At 31.0% G+C, this 23,105-nt stretch overlaps 1 protein-coding gene across 3 annotated transcripts in view; it reads left to right on the top strand.

The window, feature by feature from the left end:
- LOC130900481 (semaphorin-2A) overlaps positions 1-23,105 on the top strand; it is a 1,226,238-nt gene that overhangs the window by 1,033,969 nt on the left and 169,164 nt on the right. For all 3 annotated transcript variants that reach the window (XM_057811123.1, XM_057811122.1, XM_057811124.1), the window contains one exon: positions 12,562-12,613. In XM_057811123.1, the coding sequence (XP_057667106.1) occupies positions 12,562-12,613 (52 nt within the window). The remainder of the gene's footprint in view (positions 1-12,561; positions 12,614-23,105) is intronic.

Genomic DNA, 23,105 nt, shown 5'->3' with positions numbered 1-23,105 from the left:
ACTTGGCCGTTGTGCAACTGGCCAAGCCAAGCCATGGATTTTCATGTTCAATGTATATGAAACTTTAATTTTGCATAAAAATTGAAAAAAGAAACCGGTGAATGCAGTTAATTAACAATATGATATCTGTTTACACCTGGCAACTCTAATGCGACATCCTCAAGATTCCTTAAAAATTAATTTTATCAAAAAACAGATACCTGCAAAATCAAGCGGTGGGATCTTTGACTATATAGTTTACACATTTGATAGGTAGTTGTTTTGAAATATATCCACCAAACTCAATGTCAGCACACTAAAATTACAGATTTTTAGTACATTATTTACCAATAAACCATTTTGGAACATACCAATGAATAATGCGTTGATCAGAACAATTTTTTAAATCAGAAATCAACAGTACTTGTCACTGGGGCTGGGCAATTATAAAAAAATATAATCGATTATTGATTATATGAAATAATCCATTATTTTCGATTAATCGAAAATAATCAAGAATAATCAATTTATCGAAAATAATCGGTCAATCGATAAATCGAAAATAATCAATTTTCGATTATTCGAAATAGAGCTTTCAAAGAGTGGTGTGATTCCTACAAAAAACAAGATAAAGAGCGAGTATACCACTAGGAACATACAGAAGACATTATGGTTTGATTCCCAATAAAAACAAACCAAATAATGAACCTACAGAATATATTTGGAAATACGATTCTGATATTGAATTATGTTGAAATAATTATTCAGAAAATAAATTTTTTAATCGTTCAATTGACTACTATATTATTTGATTATTTTAACAATTGTACGAAAAATAGTGTGTATAGATTAATCGATATTTTTCGATTATTTTCGGTTATTTTCGGTTATTTTATTATTTTCGATTATTTTATTATTTTCGATTAATTCATTAATCGATATTTTTCGATTATTTTCGATTATTTTATTATTTTCGATTAAACGATTAATCGGTTACCGATCATTTTTAAAAAATATATCGATTAATCTATTATTTTTCGATTAATCGATTATTTTGCCCACCCCTACTTGTCACGTTTTCTTTCGAATGAAAACGCTAAGTTTTTGATTAGAAACTCAGACACAATAAGAATTCATAGGTTCGTTCTAACCCATCAAAAAGCCGTCCTTGGTACGGTGACGATTCTGCGCAATAGAGATCACGTGTTCCAACTGGGTGGATACCGTTATATGAACGATTCTGTTTTGTACTCCAATCGACTTGGTATCGTTTATGAACCGTTTCCGAGACGGTCTTTTCGATATTTGGTTGAAAGTACTGTTACCAGAACCGTGCATAGCTGGAGTTTGCGCAAACAATATCTACAAACGCTTCCGATAACCGTTTTTCTCGACCAGCAGATTGGAACAAACCTCAAATTTACATTACCTGTGAAGTTCAATTAGAGTGCATCTCGTCCGCTTTAGGTAAAGCTGTACACGACTGTTTGATAATATTGACTGCAATATTTTTGTAATATTTTCACTACATTCGAATGCAAGATTCAAAACAAATAGTTATTAACAAAATGAAACACTGTTAACAAATTGAATGGATAGTAGTGCCAACTTGCAATGAAAGAAATATTGGCACTTTCTTTTCCTCATACTTTCATTTGTTTTATCCTAATGTATCGATGAAAGAGGAAGAATGAAGGATGCCTCTGTCATGTTGAGAAATATTGAAGTTCTTTATCTTGTATGAATTTATTCAATATAACTCTTTATTTGGAATTTCAGCCATCTCTTTTGACAATATAAAAAGAAAAGTTATATAAGTTGTAACCTTGTAACATGCATCGGCATGTTAAATTCTTCGTCATGTATTTTCCATATTCCGTTGTTTACTGTTTGTGGCTCAGAAGTAACTTCTGTTTTATTACCACATTCAAGTTTTTGAAGAAATAAATTTGTTACCAACCTTTCACTCAATAAAAGCTCGGTGTCGATTTGGAAAAGTCATGAATTTACATATTAACAAATTTGTGGGGAAATTATTCTATTTATTTGCTGGTTGTTGTTCTAACATCTTTATAACTTTGTTTTTATATGTAGCGACTACCAAATTTCCTTTTCACATTTTCCTTAGTGGTTCTTAAATTTATTCTTAAAAAAATTGTGAATAATTTCTAAGTAAATTCGTATTTTCTATTTATTTGGGGATCAGAACGAATAGAATAGAATATATTTTTGTATATTTATTAATAATATAAACTTAGTGTACACGTTAGAGGATAGGCTCCTTTCTATCCAGATCTGTTCTACCTACTAGAGAATCCCTAGTTTTTGAAAAAATTCGAAAATTAACTTTTTTTTAAACTTATCAATCTGAGAAAAGAAGAAACTAGAACCACAAGATTGTTATTATCAGCAAGAAGAAGGTACAGTAGTGCTTATGTTTTGAAGAGACGCTACAACTTTGATTTTATCGATCTAATAATATCTCAAATAATACTCAATCGAGGGGAAAAAAAATAATGAGTTAGAAATAAGATACAAACTAATATAATTAGGCGGTTTTCCACAAAAGAAAGATGAAATGCTGAGCAATTCAAAGATAAAATAAAATTGGAAAGATTGAAATAATTAAATTTCTTACTTACTTACACAGAATTATATCAAGGAAGATAGAAAAAATAATAATAAAAAACATGAAATTTCTTCTTTTTCTTATCTTTTTCTACCTTAATAGTGAAACATAAGTGACTAGTTAGCCACAATTATTAAACAAGGGAATATCAAAAACACTTGACGAAAAACGTAACAGACCACTTGGAATGTCACAACCTTAAGATTCCCGTCTGGAAAGTTTTACTCGGAAAGTGGTATTCGGCTTCTGTAGAAGGTACGGCAAACGATCAATAATTGAAACTAGAAACATCTTAGAAATAATTGAGTTTACTAAAACAAATAAAACTATATCTGCTATCACTATTCTCAAAGTTAATTAAAATTGCTATAAAACTATCCACAACAATATATTTATCGAAAAGGTGATAAAATTCACTGCGTATATATAAGAGCACAACGATAAGAAAGGATATTAGATTAAAAGCAGTTAGATATTGAATTCATCTGATACTTATTTATGTCAGAGGTAAGAGCTGGAAGAAAGAAAGCCAGAATGGTAGCAGCCCTTAGTTGTGGTCTAAAGTTGTAGAGTGAGTAATGTAGACGATGTTAGAAACTTAGTTTTTCTTCTTAGGTAATTCAATTTGACAGAGCTGCAAAAAAAGGAAAGAAATGGGAGTACGGCTGGGAACTACTAAAAAGAAAACGACTGGAGAATCACTAGAGAATCACTAAAAGTATTAAAAAGCAATGTACTACGTATAAAAAGCAATATTGAGAAAATATTAGAAAAACTTACTAGCGAATATAAAATGATAATTTCACCAAAAATTTACTTTTTGTTGCCTTGGTAGGCATTGTAGATAAAGAGGATATTTGAAAATGGAGACTGAGAGGCTGTAAAACAGAATAGACTGCTGCACAATAAGTAATTCACGAAATATTTGTCAATTGGCATGCTAGTAAGTACCGTTTTACCCTCTAGATTAATAATAATATTCCATCCATTATTCAATTACTGAATATTTTACTCTGAAGAAGCAGGGTTGATGGTCGGCTCCTTCAATTGTGTAAGATTAAATTTTATTATTATTCAACTAAAAAATTGTTAAGTTTGACTTTGATATATTGCTGCTCCTAACCTTCTTATATTGTAAACTTTTTGAAATAGTTTTCATCATTAGCAATCGAAAAAGTTATTTTATCCGAGTGAGAATTGTGGGCACAATATATTTATATCAGAATTCCGACCTGTTATATAACGAACTGTTACTGATTTGTGACCAACTATATTTTTTCCAGATGCACAAGCATTTGTTGTTTTTATTTTCATTAGTCTGGTAATGTTTTTCCGCTCCCTGCGGTCGTACTGAAAAGCCACATGTCACTATTATGCGTGTTTTGTGTTTTTTACATCCCCGATCAAGAGTTAAATGGACCTCTAAATGAACAATATAATTTTGCAAAGGCATATTTCCACAGAGAATGGACAATCGATATGCTTTGAATGACGTGTAGTAGTATGTGGAAATAATGGGGAGATGAGGCATTAATTGAATTTATTTCACTGACTGCATTTGAAACAGTTTTTGTGAAGTAATAGTCAATAATAATTGCAGATAGGGGCAAGCTGTAACAAAAGTTGATGTCAAATTAGACTTCAATTTTAGTCGTTTTTTAATATAAGAGTCTTTTTCTGATCAACTTCTGTTTTCTACATCAAAACCCCGAAAGAAGATTTGAAAAAAAAATATGGTGAATGAATTTTTCAGTCTCCTCCTGAAACTGCTTTAATAAGATCATGTTGGAAGTATCTCAGGTTAAACAGGGATCTTGAACAACGCAATAACATCAAATTTAATTTCAAATTGCCAATGCAAAAAGTAACAAAGACCTTCACGAAATGTTGAAATATATATATGGTGGTGATGTAGTAGTAATAGACTTCTCGAGAGCTAGATAAAGAGCTTGTAATCTCGCACGGGCTAGTGTAAAGAGCGATTCAGTGTTTTGGTAAATTCTGTTTCAACTTGCGTTGAATCTAAATTGTTGTTTAAGATGAGAGTTGGATATATGACACACCCTGAGATAGCATTTCATTGCTCTTTCAATAACAGTAGAAATCAAGGACATGGTTATTGTTTACTTTGTTTACGAAGTCATAGTGCTTATGAAAAGGGGAATAACTCCTATTTCCAAATTTTACAGGAGGCACTGGAATTTTGGCGAAACGATAGAAAAATAGTTAGAAAGAAAGAAACATAAAAATAGAACATGAATTTTTTTGTTGATCGTGGTGTCTCACTGTAATACAAGTCGCCATTGATTCGCAATTTTCTGACAACTATAAATCTTTTTGTTGTCCACATCCTCCTCACAAATAGAAAATTTGCTAAAAATATTTTTTGAAAATAATTCAAAAAGAATTTTAGAATACAGTAATGGATTCAACTTTAAGATTAGAGCATAGATTACCGTTTAGACATTCAATAATCGTTCAGTTTATTTTGTGAGGATAGAATTTGTGATGTATAATTTTCAAAGAACTGCTGTTAGAAACACCCACTGCATTGATAATTTGTGCTACTGACTATTCACTATTTATTATTGAAATTTTACATTGGTAATTAATTCAATTACGTACCTTTGTGCGGCTATTCTTTTAATCAGATACAACTGAAACATAATATTTTAATTTGATCATCATACATTTTTTCTTCACGCGTAAAATAATAAGTATATTATTGATGATGAAAAATGAAGGACATTATTTTACTAGGTAAAGATTAATGAAAAACGATATTAACGTCTTATTTTTTTATATTTAATTTTCGGTTTTTCAGTTTTGAATATTTAATTTGATAGATGACTGCAATGTACCTCTCTGGAATTAGTCGAAATAGCTAATTCCATTATTGGAACATTTATTCCAAAAAAGTCGTCCAAAATATACGATTAACAAATAGTTGGAATATAAACACTGCTTTTTTGTTATATATGTTTGAAGCAGAAAAAAGAATATACGATGATGGTCTGATAAATATTTATCCTACAAAGGAAAGATGACTTAGTGGGATACACTGGACCCAGTAATACTAAGACTTTTTTAACCCGTCTGAAAAATATGTTTTGTCTGCAAAGTAATTTGGTCAATTTGATCGATGGCATTTTTTTTACCAAATTGAGGCTATTTTTGTTCAATTCGGTGTGGAATCGGCTGGATAATTCGACTGTTCTGCTTTCCTCTAGGAAGTCGATGTAGATCATACCTTGTGAAGCCCAGGTGCCCATTATCTTCCGATCTGAAAGAAATGTATCAACTTTTTTCCACGAAGTGAATTCCACAGATTCTTCCGTTCTATTGATCTCTGGTCTGTACCAGTGGATCTGTTTTTCGACTGTCATACGTGCCGCTCTGGAGGGATCTCGCGATTGCACTTGTCCACAGTGACTCACTCCGAATGAGGAAAGGCGGCACCCATCAAGCCCAAAATTTCATGTACGCGATCTTTTGGAATGCCTACTGTTTCAATCCCGCTTCTCCATGCGGTCAATACAAAGTTAGGGTTAAAGGTCAGGGGTAAAATATGTCTATTTGCAGACGACACTAGTTTCTCTTGAAATAACCCTGATCTCGAAGCACTTCATAGGACCATATCTTCTAATCTTCTCTGTCTCAAAGCATCTAAAACTAAAGTTTCATCATATAAAAATACATTGCTGCCTTTTTTATTAAATACCATCACCATTGACGTCGTTGAATCTGTAAAATTCTTAGGACTCGTTATTTAAAAAATTAAGTTCCTCCTGTTTTACGCTGAGATCAGTTTTATTTACTCAGACTAACCTGCAGGGCTTACTGCAGGTACTTCTTTAAAATATTTAAAGCTTACTTTTCCTTCTCTATTTATCTTGGAAGCCGTTTGCCTGTTTCGTAAGCACGCTTCTCCAATTTCAGAAACGTCGTTGCACGGCTTTCTACTTAGGAACGCGGACCTATCTACTCCACGTTCAGAATTAGTTAAGGGCTCAATATTTTACAATGCAAAAAATGCATAATCATTTGCCAATTGAAATCAAATCGATATCATCTTTTCCCGCATTGCGCAATAATTTGAAGGCATATTTACTGGCCTTCTACTCTATAAACGACTTCTATTCTAATAATATTTAATTCGGGCATGCTAATTATTACCCATTACTATTACCTATAATTTTGTTACTCATTGTGGTTTTCTTTTGTATATTGAAATTTTATTTTATTTGTATATTTATTTCGTTATTTTTGTTTGTTTTATAGTTTATACAAGGTTTTGTCTACAAATTAGCACAATAATGTATTTATCTCTCTCACGATCCGGCTTAAGTTTCAACAATAGCCATCTACTATACTGTAATTGATACATAAATAGCGTCTTCTTCTAATATCAAGTACCTACTATTTGTAAAATTCAAAATTGCGTATCTTTATAAATTTACTAAGAATAATCGACAGTATATAATGTTTTTCTTAATTCACAATATACACATTCATTTATACTTACTAACGATTTGTATGATCATTTCATTAAAAAAACGTAATTCACTGACATACGACTTGAAGTAAGAATAATTTTTAGGTATTAATTTTTAAATGCTTACATAAGTACACGGCTTTTTTAAATTAAAACTTAATATTCATAGAGAAACATCGAAAGAATGATTGTAAAATGTTTTATTCATTGCATGTTTCCCATAAATATGATAAACGTTATTTTTAGCTTATTAAACTCATAAGTTATCCAATACAATAAAAAATGTGACATGATGTAATTATCGTCATAAAAATCAATTAATTTAATGCATCTACGTCGTTTTTACGATGCGACCAATCTAATACTGTTGAAAATAAAACAGTTTATTTATTGATATGTACAATATCTATTCACAAAAATATACATAAGAAGGTTGTGCCTGATTGTATACTATTTTTCAGATATTCAACCTCATCAGGGTGAATAATACTGAATAGATCATTAGTTTTTTAGTTGGAATTAAGAGAAAGGTGCAAAAGCTGCCTACTTTATATAGAATCAATATTACTGGAATTAATAAATGTTTTCCTATGAAACGGTCTTTAAAATTTATAAAACATGTGAATAGTTATCTAGCCAAAATATTTAAATGAGTAAGAAAACAGAGAACACATCTCGGAAAGAAGTTCTATCATAAGTAAAAACCGAATTCATGTTTCGGGTTTTCATAACCAGAACATTTTTTTCCCTCATTCTGTTTCCTAAGTAATTAAAAAATGCAAATTATCATAAAACTGGAAACTAAAATTCACTGAAAACTTTAAAGTATTATAAGTTATTCCAAGGTCGACATAAAATTTTCATTCCCATATTTTGTGAGTACTAGTAAATAAAATTCAATTTAGTTACAATTATAAAGAATAAATGTTTACATTGGGGCCTGAACAAATTAATTAATCTGTACACACTAGTAGGTACTAGAGGTACTAAAGAAGAAGAATCTAATGAACAACATATTGGAACAACTAAGAAAAGGCACACATATCATTGTTTGTTCGTTATTGTTGTGATACTGGTCAAAATACAGAGTGTTACCAAATTCATGCGATAAAATTGTGATTGCTCTTATGACATAAGATGGTTCTTTCCTGTAACAAAATTTATTCAGCCACCCCTTTTCAAAATATCAACTTTATTATGTCGTATCCAAAATTGAGTTTTTATTTTTTTTTCTAAAATTTCAGTACAGCTAGAAACTCCCAAAGGACTAACCTCGGGTATTTTTTCAATATTCCTATTACGTCATAAGCAGCTGTGATTAACAACCCTTACTTCATTTCCTTTCTTAATTTTTTTGCAAGTTTTATGAAACAAAATTACAACTTTAAATCCTTGTTTTATTTAAAAATAGTTTTTATTCTCAAATTTTTTTCTGCTGCATACAAAAAAAATGAACACCATAAATTATAATTTTTTCAATAAATTGAGAGGAAAATGTAATTCGATTCATGATAAATGCTGGAAATTACCACCTCCATCTTGTTTTTAATTACAAAGCTTTAGTAGGATGTTGTCCCTTCGACAATTCATTTACCGTGTTTAGTAGATGTTTATTCAAATTATAAGGTTTGTTCCAATCTATCAAAAAACTTTCCTTGGTAAGTTGTCAATGGTTCATAATAGAGATTACTTGTTCCAACTGGGTCGCCGGTCAATTATATTAGTCTAACAATAAAAGCTGGTCGCTACAATGTTTTGTATGATTGTTTTAAATATAGTTAAGTATCAAAACGTACCTCTGCCTGGGGTGGCGCAAGAATACCTCCTTTTTTTTACACGCAGATTTTCTTGGTTGTAAATACTTCTAAAATTAATCTGAAGAGGATGCAATAGTGTTATAACTCCATATGCATACATCACTCTTATATATTAAAGAAGTATAATAAAAGGATATGAAAAATAAATCTTATCATTTATAAATTTTATATTTTTAATGACAATAGCCAAATCTATACATTTGTATTAAAAATTCTTCTCTTGTTGATTATTCAACAGTTCCTTCCTCATAGACGATGTCATCTTCTGAATTGAGTGCATCGTCATCTATTGTACCTTCATTCGCTGAAAAATGTGAATGTATAACTAAAGCCTTATTATGTATGGGTATTTACAGATGTTTATACAATATACTAATTTGATTTTAAACATTTTTTACCTGAAATAGAAGCTTCTGATTGATTTGATTTCAGCAATACGTCGTAAATAGATGATGGAACGATATTTCCTTCCTCCATTTGAAGTTATACTTATTTTCATCTATTACCCATCCATAATCTTCTGGTGTAAGTGTTGTGGGACACTTTAAATTTGCATTTCGCCATATGCTTGAAATATACTGAGTCCGTAGAAGTTGTTGTTTCAGTTACGCTTCACAGGGTGGTAAATTTGATGCATCAGAATCATCATATTTTTTTGTGAAAAGGTTCATTTTCATTTTTTGCATTATATGTTGATATGAATTTGTAGTATCTGGCTTCATTTACATTATCAGATGTAATTCTATATATTTGGCAAATGAATGGTTGTAAACATTTGAATAATTCATTACTATGTCCAGTTATGTGCAGTTATATGCAGTTACCGTTTTCTGATAAGCTGGCGTTTTTTTTTAATTTCAAAAGGCTTCTTCGCTCGTCTGAAAAAAGAAGGAGTACAATCGCAACCCCGGTAGGCTTGATGATAGTGATGGTCCTGACTGAACATACAAATCCGATATGTTGATGTGTCTTTTCTTGTTCCCGATACCGTATAAAAATATTTAAGGATCAGCTTGACAAATGGTCCATGTTTCCCAGCATTATCATTGAAATATCTGTATCTTGATTTAATGAAAATATTGATTGATTGATCATTTTCAATTTGATATATACGATGGACAATTTTGGTGTTAGATTCTTCATGATCCAGGTTCTTCTTTTCTTTTAATTCTTTTTTCTTTAATTTAATTTTCTTTAATTGTTGCTATTAGAGAATTATTTCGCACTACATAATTATTATTAAGTCAATTTCTGCAGTTCCGATGAAAGGTATTGGTTCGTTGGTACTCCAATGCTGATTTAAAAAGTCTGTAAGAGCTTCTTTGAACGAAATATTTTTTAATTCCTTGCCAAAATCGACTGGTCTATTCGTGTTCTGGACCAGTAATGATGTAAGGAATATCTCTGCTTTCTTGACATTGTTGACGTTCGTAGTCATTTATTTCGTAGCTGTGATAGTTGACATTATTTTTTTAAATATATTTTCAAATATATTTTCCATGGAATGCAGTAAATACTATCCATCGAAAAAAATAACATCAAAATGTTTCGGTGATTCTATATTTGTTATGTATTTCTCCAAAACCGGTTCTAACGCTAATTTTCGAATATGAATGCATCATCTCCATATTAATTATAGAAGTATTTACTGGTAATTTTTTACACCCTAAAAATAGAATGTTAACGGCAGACTTGTTAAAGTATATTATAAAATATGTGCCTTTTTCACAATTTCAAACTCACCTGGCAGGTAATTGCAACCGCGAGAATCTTGTGCCAATTCTTTTATGGATTCCAAATAATATAAATTAAAAATATGTCAACGGCAGACGTGTGAAACAATATTTAAAAAAAATACAATTATAAAAATAAAGGGGGTATTCATGCAACCGCGTCATCCCAGGGAGGAGTATCCTTTGATACTTGACAATAATTAAATCAATCATACAAAAAATTGTAGCTCCGACTATATTATGGTATTGAAGTATTAAGCCGGCGAAACATAGATCTGCCTCTTCGTATAAAAAAACATTAATAACTTTACTCCTTCAAATATCGTTAATTTAATAATTAAAAAGTATATTTTTATGAAATCATACAATTGCTACATTTTTTCTCATTGTTTCCAACTTATATTTTGATAACCAACAGTGTTTCCAGCAAGAGTAAACGATCTCATCGCGTTCGTAAAATTTTATCAATAGTTTTGATGAAACCATTGCTTCTAGTTAAAGTGAAATTGACGGTTGTGCTAGTGATTGAAGTTATTTTATATCTTCAGCGAATGATCTGGAATGCCCAAATATTGTTTCAATAGATCAAGGCATAGATCGCAAGTTACCTAGGGAAAAGGAAAAAATGAGGATGATTGAAGCACTAAATCGGTGAAACACAGATCTGCCTCTACGTAACCATTATATGCCTAAAAATAATCATTAACTACTTTACTCCTCTAAATATCGTTGATCTAATAATTACGAAATATATTTTTATGAAATAATACAAGTATTGTCTTAATGAAACCATTGCTTCAATAGAGAAACACGTAGATCGCAAGTTACCTAGTGATAAGTCAAAAATTTGGAATGGATTTGGTATACAAACTCAGCTGAGATGTTGAACATTCCTTTCACTGGTGTACAAGGCTTATATCGCTTGACATAACTAAATTTAGGACAAAATCCCAAATCGTACGACATTTATAAAATAATTTTTGGGAACAAAACCTGATGACAAGGGGTTTTATGTATGTGCAAATAAAAATAAAAGCATTTTTGTCGCTCTGTATGAGATGAGATATGAAGTCATATATTTAAGAAGGGTACACAAAAAAAGTAGAGTGCTTTTTAATATTTTGGATGATGACAACCCACTACGAATAAAATATTTTCCACTGGAAAAATTTTTCATTAATCACACAATCCTGAGTTTGAATTATTGAAAAAATTGTATTTTACATTTTAGTTTGGTTTTTAATTTTTATTCTTCTTTTCTATTAATTATTATATATTTCATATTTTTTAGTTCGATTACATATAAAAACATGGTTTTAATTATAATTTGTTATAACAATATAAATTTCCAAGATGCTGGAAGAAAATCATTATGACTTCTGAACTTAATAAGAACGACGGGTCAAAATTATTAAATTATTGTACACACTGGTTATCCTGCGGGGATAATAATACACATTTATACTTATAAGTTATTGTATTGTTATCGGTTCTTAATAAATATGCAAAATTTTGAGAATCAAACCCATCTTTTGAAAAGGAAGAACCATGTTAATTCATTTTAAAATTGAAATTTTCTTACCCGTAGAGACTCGAATTAAAGTGGAGAATTGATAAAATAAATATATATTTGATATATGCCTCAATCAATTCATAGTGTCTGAAAATTTTTCTAGAAAAAGTCTTTACTCGTTGGACTAAATCAAAAAATGGAACTAGGAAAAGGTTTTAAAAGTATAAACAATTCATGTATATTTTTTAGAGGAAGGTTTGTTTTTTAGTCACGTTTTTATGGTTTTCCGTTACGCACTAAAAGATCTCGACTTCAATATACATTTTCGTCATAAAACAAGCAATTTATAAGAAGCATATTTGCCATGGAAAAACTCATCAAATTTTTTGTTACAGGGACCGCGTCTACCGACTGAACTTGAGCAATATCAACCAATCAAGTTGCGAGGTACGTACATATATACTTAAACATTCCATTTCCGCCCGTGTAATTTTAAGGGAAAAGTTTTTGCCCTTAATAACCCTACATGGCATTTCTTGCTCTCGTTTGTCCATATTACGCGTGAAATATAAGCATATACTTTCCCCAACATGATGATATTACTAATAAGTTATAGTTACGAGGGTTATTTGTAGAATATGCCAACTAAAATAAACAACAAAGAATATATTATAATACATTCCGCTCTCCATTCAGATATTCTTTATTCCTCCACATTTTCTTTACTATAGGTTCTGAACTTACTATAATGCATCTTTCACAGAAATATAATTTAGAGAGTAGTATTGTATAGTAGTTAATCTTTGATATAAACCTCGTAAGTACAAGCGAGTCGTCAAACTTATATGATAAGTCTAATATTAAGCGATTCATATAATAAACCAAACTGACGTTAAAGAAGTTTCTTCGTAACTATTTACGAGATGTGGATTATCATCATTTAGCTTCTAATCATAAGTTATATTTTGAGGTGATGCCTTTCAGGTGCGTACGTCTTTTGCTACTGAATTATATTTACATAGAATATTACATATACAATATTTTTATATAAACATCATGTCAAATAGTAACATTATCACATAAATTAAGTCATTGACATTTTTTCTGTGACCTCTCATTTAAGTTTTGTCTTTTTTCATTCATCATGGTCCTCATTGTTTGTTGGTTCAAAGTGATAAAGTATCCTGCTGTTATTGTTATATAATTTGAATCACAACTTCTACTCTCATTTCACAAGCAAATAAATAAATTTGTTTTACAACTCACGTTGATAACTTGATTTATAAACATTTTTTTTGTTCGTTTATGAATTTATATGCTTCCATTTCCTAGATTATAAGTTTATTCAGTAATGCATTACCATATTCAGATATATTGAAACATTCGCTTCATTTTTTTGGTGATCTTTAGACAATTTTGGCACCTATCTTGTACAAAATTTCACGAATCTCTTCAGCGATCACTTTTCTATTAATAGGTTAGATTGAAACTGAATTCAACATTTCTAGTCAGAAATTTTATTTTATGTATTGTTCGCTTATACTTCATACATTCTCTAGTACATTTCCATTGCCAACAAAAACTGTACCACATATCAAACCAACAATTGGCAGCATTGCAACGCACATCTTAAATTTGAATTTTGAAAAAAACGAGAGTCTGGATGCCGATTAAGATGCTTCGCACGCCGACACTTAAATATACGTGGTCTAGCCTGTCTTATATAAATGTTCCTTACTTTCTGAAAAGCCCTCGTATAATATCAGAATCATTATATCAGTTTGAACTTTATTCACAATTAAAATATGAAGAAAAATATAAAGAAGTAGCAATAACTGAAAATGGATATTGGAAATCTGAAACATCAAATATCTTCACTTAGTTGGTATTGGAGCACCTAGCTCTTTTGAAATATGGAAGGACAGAACACTCGTATATTGTCGATGTCAGTAATAAAAATGCAATAAGCTGAAATAATGTTGAATTGAAGACAATACTTTGGTTATCGAAACGCGTGTAATTTGGAATGTTGTTATAGTTGTAGTAGTAAATAGTGTATTCAGTTATTCTAGGATAATTTTTGTGAAAATTGTAGCAAAGGTTTATGTTGTAATAAAAACAATCATTAATGAAAGTTTTAGATTGAAACAAATATTTCTTTTCTTCCTAGATGCTAGTCAATTTCAATCCATCTCAATAAAATATCATCAGAAACACATATCTTACAACTAATAATAAACTTACATAACATAACTTCAAACCAAGTGAATCTTTAACTTGCTCAATAAATCAAAGCTAGAACTAGTTTGAACTTTGGATCTACTTAGTGTGAAGTTCGGTCCTGAACGAATTTTAACTGTTTATATTGGGCTGAGTAACTTGAAGAATCAATTTCCTTTTCTTAAACGGATTGGTTATTAAAACATCTAAAAAAATATCAATCAATTTGAGTGCTAGAGAGCGTTTAATGTTGTGAAAAATTTACCCGATTCTTATTGGCCTAACCTCAACCTAAACCGAAAAAAGTAAATCAATTCTGATATGTAGCTTTTGAAATTAGTGTGTCTATTCGTACTTTTTTAAGCGAGTTTTTACTTCAATTGTGAACAAATATCTGACCGAAAATTTTCCTTATAGATAAACCATCTTATTACCTGACTTTTTTCTTTCATTAGTGTCTTGAGAATTTTCAGATGCGTCATTCCACACCAAGAGTTCATTTGAAGTTACTTTGTCTCACTAGTAAATATTTGAAGTAGTGATTTTAATATTATCAATTTAGTATCTGATTTGATTGTAGTTCATAGTTTGAGTGAATGGTTTCATTATCAAATAACCAAATTAGATCCTTCTAGATATCATAGTTTCGACATTTTCTGTGTTTAATGTATTCAAAAGATGATTTTTAAATATCGATAAAGATTCATTTTAGATCTTGTCATAAAACTCAGTAAATGTAAAAACACAAAATAAAAGGACAGTGAAAAAGACAAAAACAATACTAGATGGCGTTGGCATAGTCCAGTTAAGAAACAGCATTTCCAATTATCATACATCGAAACAAATATACTTCATCAACATTAATGCTAAAAAGACGATTATGCTGACTGTAGAAAAACTCTTAGATGGAGAAAAATGACCGAAAAATATATGTGGGAGTGATTCAATCCAACAGTTATATCTAGAATTTTCAGAAATAATGAAGCAATACCAGGAAAACTGAAGGAGAAATTTATATTTATTCCAGTCATAGTCAACACAGAAGCTAGAACAAATAGAACAAATTAGTACACTTAAATTCTACTAGTAAAGCCCCTCATATGTTTGTGGCTCATGAACACCAACTATATTCTCCAGATTTGACTCTAAGCGACTATGGTGTTCAGATCTGAGGAATATAAATTAAAAGAAAAAGTCCTCGTTGAAACGGAACAATATTTTGCGTTTGACTGAATTTGTATGAAAGTACTAGATGACAAACCGGAACTTATTTTCACTTCACTAGGCCGGAAGCCTATTGATCGATGAGTTAAGTATAAATACATTCGAGTTTATTATCAACAATATTGTCACAGATTCAGGAGTTCACTTGACGGTCCTGGAAATTCGCCGTGTTGTAGAATTATAGATTACAGTTATTTTAACAATGGGCCCGTAAATTGGGAAGTCCTTTTGTGCCGTTAAACTGAAAGGGAAAACACATAAATTGCGAGGAAATGTTATGAACCAAGAACCGTAAATAAATATCAATAATTGCACAATATTGAAGCGATATATCTCTCAAAGTTGAGCAATTATTGTTAAAGGAATTCCGAGGGAATTTCTGGTGGAGAGGATTTGTGTATTGAATTAGCTGGAATTCCGGAATGAAGGTATTTCCGAAAGCAAATTAATTGTTTTTGAAGTGCCTCCTGAGGTAGAGTGATACTTGAGTTGCCAATATAGTATTAAAAGAAACGTACTTTATAATATCAGGATCCAATATCAGAGGAAATTGGTATACAAATTAAAACATTTTATATTTTCATAGTGACTGGTTGGTAATAAATTGAAATCATTAATCTAAAAATGACGGGACGTTGCGTTATTATCTTAAAATGCTTCTAAAAATAGAATTTTTGTTCTGAGGCAGTAGCATCACATATCTTTATGGTGCAATTATATTTATTTATAATGTTGAGAACAACTCAAACGCATTTTTAAAGTGGTAGAAATTAGGAATGAGATCTCATTAAATCCTATTAATACTTTTATATCACTTGCTATTTGAATCATTATCATAATTAGAATAATATGAATATTATTTGTAAAATACTTCAATACTACATTTTCAGTGCAGTTATTTTAACACACATTTAGCTTGATATTTCTGTATCTTTAGATCGAAATTTTTTAGCTTGACTTTTTGAATTTAAAAACATCTGATAAAACGAACATTTTGCACAATTGTCAATACCTGATGAAAATATAATAATTTCATAAATGTGTACTAATATCCTTGCAAGGTTCACCAAGAGAGCAAGTGACGGAATGTTTGAACTCTATTTTTGCTCATTTTAAATTATCACAAAAATTATAGTTTTGCATATTTTCATACGCTTTTAGAATAATGACACATTTTTTGGTTAGTCATTTCATTTTTATAATAGGAGATATATTTTTGATTTGATTATATGATACATAAAAATAGTTTAGTTAAGTGATAATGAAATGAAAAATAGTTAATTCAAATAATGATATGATATAATATTATATTTTATATATACGAGAATATATTGAGATGTTCCTTAACATTTTTTGGAATCTCTAGATTATTTGGGTGATGCTTTCGCTGGCACATCCCATAGCTGAAATCCTTATATCCATACCGGTTTCAGAATTTGTTTATAAACAACAAATTCAAAATGTTTCATCTCGATAGACAAAAACTACTAATTTTATCAACTACTGGTTGTACGTTTCGTAGAGTCGAAGTTATTGATTTAGATTTTTCCTGTAAGCTCTAACATCTCCAAATATTTGGTGATAGATCAAGGTGGTGAGAAAAGTGTTTTCTTTTGCAAGAATTTTTCGTTGCATATAATGGTGAACTGAGTATTTTGATATCTCGGGAGTTCGTATACATCATGTACATCTCAGACTGGAAGATGTAAGAAATTCATGGCTGATAAGAAATGCTTTGAATGCTTCTAATATAACGAATATTAAACCAGTATAAATACTACAAAAAAGGAGAGGTGTTTTTATTAGAACATCCATCTCCAACTTCAGTCTACAAGTCATCCGAGTATTTATGTTATATTGTTCACTACTCAATAATTAAAAAATGCTTCTTACTTCAGTTGGAGTTCTCAACCAGGCCGGTGGCATTTTTAAATGTTGTGGAGGTCTAGTATAGAATAAGTTTATGTTTTTGTTTAAGGTCAAGGCTAGCAAACTAAGAGGACGTTCGATTAAATTGCATGGATGCTGATAATGGAACTTTTTGGTTGATTTTATCAGGGTACACTAGATTTAAGGAATCGGGAGAAATAGCAGCTGTATACGAAAGCAGATATTGTCGTCCGTGGCATAGTGAAGGTATTTTTGGCCTCGCCATAAAGCCTTTCAGTGGGTTTTGGCCGGAATTCTCCCAAACATAGTCAGTAGGTAGTTATATTCACTGAGCTTTCATACATGTGTAAATGAAGCTACAGTGATCGAGTTGAGATTGGTTTAGTGATCTATATAGCGGTTGGTATTTGGGTTTACATAAGTACTAAATTGTCTCTGGTTGAGTGCTGTTGACGAAAGCCAGACTGTTTTTTTTTAAAGAAAATTTAGTTTTCGAGGAACTACAAGAGCTGTTGGTTGATCAATTCTTCTAGTAGTTTACACATATTACATGTAAGAGAAATGGGCCTGTGAAGTTGAGGTGAGGAAGGAGGCAAATTATCCCAGTCCTGGTATAATCAGAGACTGGCACCATTGTGAAGGAAAATTATGTTCAGATGTAGTTGTACTTAGTATATTTAAAAGTTTAGATGAGGCTTCTATTTAAATTTACTATAAAAGTGTGTATTCCAATTTTTTTATTAACTATAGTTACATTTTGTAGCGATTTATTACTCTATGAATTCTTCTTAGCGGTTGAACCGTTCTAGATGATGAGGAATAAAAAACAAATAAAATATGTCTGTTAATAAACTTGATTTGTTAGGGTGGACAATTTCCTTGTAAAACAGGTAATATACATATATAGAATCGACTCCGGTAACTTCCCTCTTTATTATGAAGCTGAATTACACCCTTTTTTGATCCCCTGCTTTCATTACAAAAAGGACAAAGAACCGTCCTGTGCACGGATTAAATGATTCGACTATAAATCCTTAATTTTATATCGCAGGCGGATATGGCGGGTTGTCGTCGCCACCTATGATCCTGCTTCTGCTTTTTCTAATTAATGGCCAAGCAAAAATAAAAGCCACCCGCCATTTTACGTTCTCCCAATATCACGGCTCCTTTTATATAAAAGCGATTCCGGCCTCAGTATTTTATCAAAAATGCTGATATTAGTCCCATTTTTTATTCTCTCCATAGTGTGCCGTTGAAGGACTTTTTCCCTTTTGTACTTACCGTACCAACCGAGAGACCACTAGACCGACTGACTATACCGTGAATTTACGAGAATGGGGCAAGATGCGAAATTAATAGCACAATTTATACAAAATATGGAAATTGCATGTTTTAACGTGTATTTTCCAAATAGAAATGTTATAGTGAGTATTCAGTTTTCATTACCGATATTTATAGAGATCTTTGAAATGTAGGCAGTTGTTTGAACTCAATTAAAAAAATTTTCAATTGATACATACAGAAAATAAGTTATATCGAAGCTGTTATGCCAATATAGTGTAGTTAGAGACAGTTACACACTATAATCGGAGGCTGCACTATCAGTTACTTAGATACATACTGGATGCACCCTTATACTCCTGAAATGAAAACAATCAACAAAACAATCGAGATATGTAGTGGATTGCAAAGATCAAACATGCAAAGACGTTTTAATCGGTCGAAAAAGGAGGGATAGTCATGAGATTTCGTTCATCGAGTGTCTTTAAAAAGGTGAAACAATAATAGGAGAGGATTACGCATCATTACTTGATAAGAAAGTGCTTTTCTATCAGGACAACACACTTTCTTCATACTCCGGTGGCTATAGTTCACAAATTGCAGTTCGAATTGGTTAACCACCAATATCAGATCTGGCCCCCAACTATTTTTTTCTGTTTCCTTACCTGTAAGTTAAGGAGTAATGAACTTTGAATTTCATTTGCAGGATAGAGTTTTTCATTATAAGAGGACGTTTTCTTATACGTAAATGTATATTTTGAGAAGAAGGATGGCATCGCTGGAAAGTGTGTTGTTGTTTTGTTAGATGGGCAACTTTATAGACTACCTCCGTAAAAGCCAGCAAAAACCGTCAAATGTTAATCTGGTTAAAAACATTTACTCGGAAATGTATACACATATGTATAGTCACATAGTAAAAAAGCTTTTCTTCAAACATTTTTCACCGAAGGGTAGTTTGATAAGTCACTTCTCAACTCAGGAAAGCTATACAATTGTGGCATTTGTTCGGAATCTTTTTCATGAAAAGTTATTTCAATTACACTTTTTCTTAGTCACGCAGAAGGATAACCATGAAAGTAATATTTTTTTGTAATTTTTTTCTTTAAAGATTTGTAGGTATACAGGAGAAAAATCATACATCATTCAAGTATGACATTTGTTCGTAATTTTTCCACAGAAAAATCGTTTGAAACTCATTTGCACAATCACATTTGAGAAAAACCATTCACGTTCGACATTTGTCGTAGTTCTTTATAAAAAATAGTTGAATACTGTAGCAATGTATAATTGTATATAAAAATCTTGTAGAACGACATTTCTTTCATCCAATGAATGATCCACCGACAGTTGATAACGAACGCTATTCTGGAGATAGTATCGGGAATGAACGTAGTTGAGATATTTAGAGAAATTACAAATATTGTCGTAGGCTGAGAAATTTTCTACATCTTAATAAATGATGTGAATAAATAAAAATGATTTGTTCTTGTAGTTGATCACTTTTACAATCAAAAATGTAGAAGCGATCTCAAGAGTTGTTATTGTGTCTGTTATCTCACCTAAATTGCTATTGATCGATTTTACGATAGATATAGCTATTGATAAAGTTAGCGTTTCACTCCAACCAGTCATCAATGTTTCCAAATACACTTATTATCGTTAGCGCAAGCTAGCACATCTAAAACGGAATTAGCTAGAAGTCTACATACTCCACTAACTCGTATACTACATACTCCAGGGTTATTGTATTGAATGCATCAAATTTTGACCATATTTGAATTCTTTTTGATCCATATTGATAGAATGCATCTATTTTCTAGGCGAAAAAATGGGTGCAATAAGAATAGTCTATATTCATCTTCACTATGGAAACTATCCACATAGTAGTTTTCCTAACCAATGAGCAATTTAAGCAACCGGCTCACTTCTCAAAAATACTTTTTATTTTAATTACGTTAAATACGTATTCAGCAATGACGAATCGTCGCGTGTGCATCATGATTTTCACAATTGCAATTACTGTACTCCCCTAATTTATATTTCATTCAGGAATTATGATTAAAAATAAAAGCTATTATCATACTTCCGTATACATTTTTCATTCTGGATGTATTTGAATTGAGAGTTTATATGGTTATCATAGACTTTGAGAAGAAACTTCTAAATCTGTCTACTCGTTTGATTTCGAGGTTGATGTTATTCTTGCTTTTTCAAATGCCGATAAATGTCGTTAAAGAATCACTTTTCCCATTCGTATATGAATAACTAGAGGAAAACGAAATGAAAATTAGTTGTATAGAAGCTAGAGGTAATGTCTTTGTTTTAGAGAAAAGCGCCAAAAGTTATTAGGGTGAAATCGGGAAAATAATTTTGAACTTCTTTAATAATTCAGGTGATGGATTTTTTAATGTTACCAACTGCTCTAATCGCCAAAAATATTAAACTCAGCAGTATAGACACCAATCTCATTCTCGTGAAACTTAAGTTCTCCTTTATAACACATGAAATAGATTTATAATTACCCCTAACCTTCATAATTTGTTGCTTTTGTAGGTGTGACAATTGGAATTCGCGAATTCATAACCAAGTTTAACACTTAATTTTACTATGCACGTTCGCAGTTGTCTCCATTCAAATCTGTACAAAGATTACAGATTCTGTGACCTCATCATATTTCGAGTTTATTTGAGAAGTGACTTAGGAATTCGATATCATAAAGTGTTTGTGGTGTTGTGGAGGGAAGTCTACCCAGTCTTTGCGAGATCGATAAATCGCGTGCTATTAGATGCTCCAGGATGCTAATATAGTATTGTCCGATCACTGTTTGGCAGAAAGAAATATATGCACGATAAACCATGTCGCGACTGCCTTCGACGTCTTGGCTTTTATTATACGTTCCACACTTATTTCTATCCACCACTGCTTTCTTTACGGGTATTAAAATGTTAGTCAAATATCCAGGTTTATCTGTCTATTGTCGTTCCAGATAGCTTTTCACCTATTCACGTTTTCCTACTCATAATTGAAGAACATCACTTGTTTACTTTGAACTTCATCAATATATTTCTGATTTGTACATCTTTAAGCTGGTTTTGTATAGATTATTGAGAAGTAATATAGTCAAATAATTGAAATTAATTGAAATCAGAGTCCAAAACTCAGAACATAAAATAAAATGGAAATTAAGAATTAAGAAATCAAATGGAATTTTTGCGGAATTTGAATGGTATCATCCATATATATGTAATACAAATTCATAGCATCATTAACTATTGAAAGATAGTATTTGAGTACATATTTTGAATCCAAAAATTGGTAGATCAAACTAATACACTGGATTTATGTGTTAAAAGATTTACTGCGACGAAATAAAAAATCAGAAGTGAGAAACACCAGGACACGAGAACTTGGAAAATTTCTGGATTATTTTTTAGCATGTTTAATAAGAGCCCTTTATAAGTAGAAGATCCCCAATGTTTTTCGATATTACAGGCTTATGATTGTGTGACAATCTGGTATATTTGAAAATATTCTGAATAAATATAAGACAGTATTGGCCGTTCTTTATTATATTAATATTATTAATAATTTGATAATTTCGAATTTTTCTCGTATAACATTGATAACAATGCACACCGTTCCAAAAATATTATCAACCATCCAGCATCAAGTTTTTTGACGACGTTTAAAAAGCTATCCTAGAGGATATTAGACATTTTCAAACAGTCTAGATATAACTTTAGAATAAATTAGTTTCTACTACGTAAAACTCTTCTCGATTGTAATTATGTATATGAAATTTTTATTATCAATGACCCACATGATGGCCTTTAAGTGGATTATTTAATAAATTATTAAGGGTTTGATTAACATTGTTATAACGTGAAATCCTGAGAGATTTGAGAAGATATCTTTTAAATTATTCGTAATCCAATTATAAGAGTAATAGTACTGGCACGATGGACGTCGACGGAGGTTTTGGTTCGTCGCTTTAGGGAGTTAGTTAATGTCAAGATCGTCTATTTTTCAAGTGAGTTGAAGGATTTGTGGCTGCGAAATAATTAAAAATTAAACTTGAGGATTTTGGGAAACCCCGATAGATTGTTATCTCAATTAACTGATTGGTATAGCAATAAATGTGATCGGAAAAATATACGGAGCGCATTAAACATTTGATACCTTGAAATAAATCCAAAGCTAATAAAATGGGCTAATATCTTATTTTTTTTCATAATCATTCCAAACAAACTATGGATGGCGTTCGCAGTGTAACGTACTATGAAAATAATAGGGCGAAGAAAGAGAAAAATCTCACAGAACTTAT

This window comes from Diorhabda carinulata, chromosome X (assembly GCF_026250575.1).
Source record: "Diorhabda carinulata isolate Delta chromosome X, icDioCari1.1, whole genome shotgun sequence".
Lineage (NCBI taxonomy): Eukaryota > Metazoa > Arthropoda > Insecta > Coleoptera > Chrysomelidae > Diorhabda > Diorhabda carinulata.
Note: the sequence above shows the minus strand (reverse complement) of the source record. Positions and strands in the feature narration are given on the sequence as shown.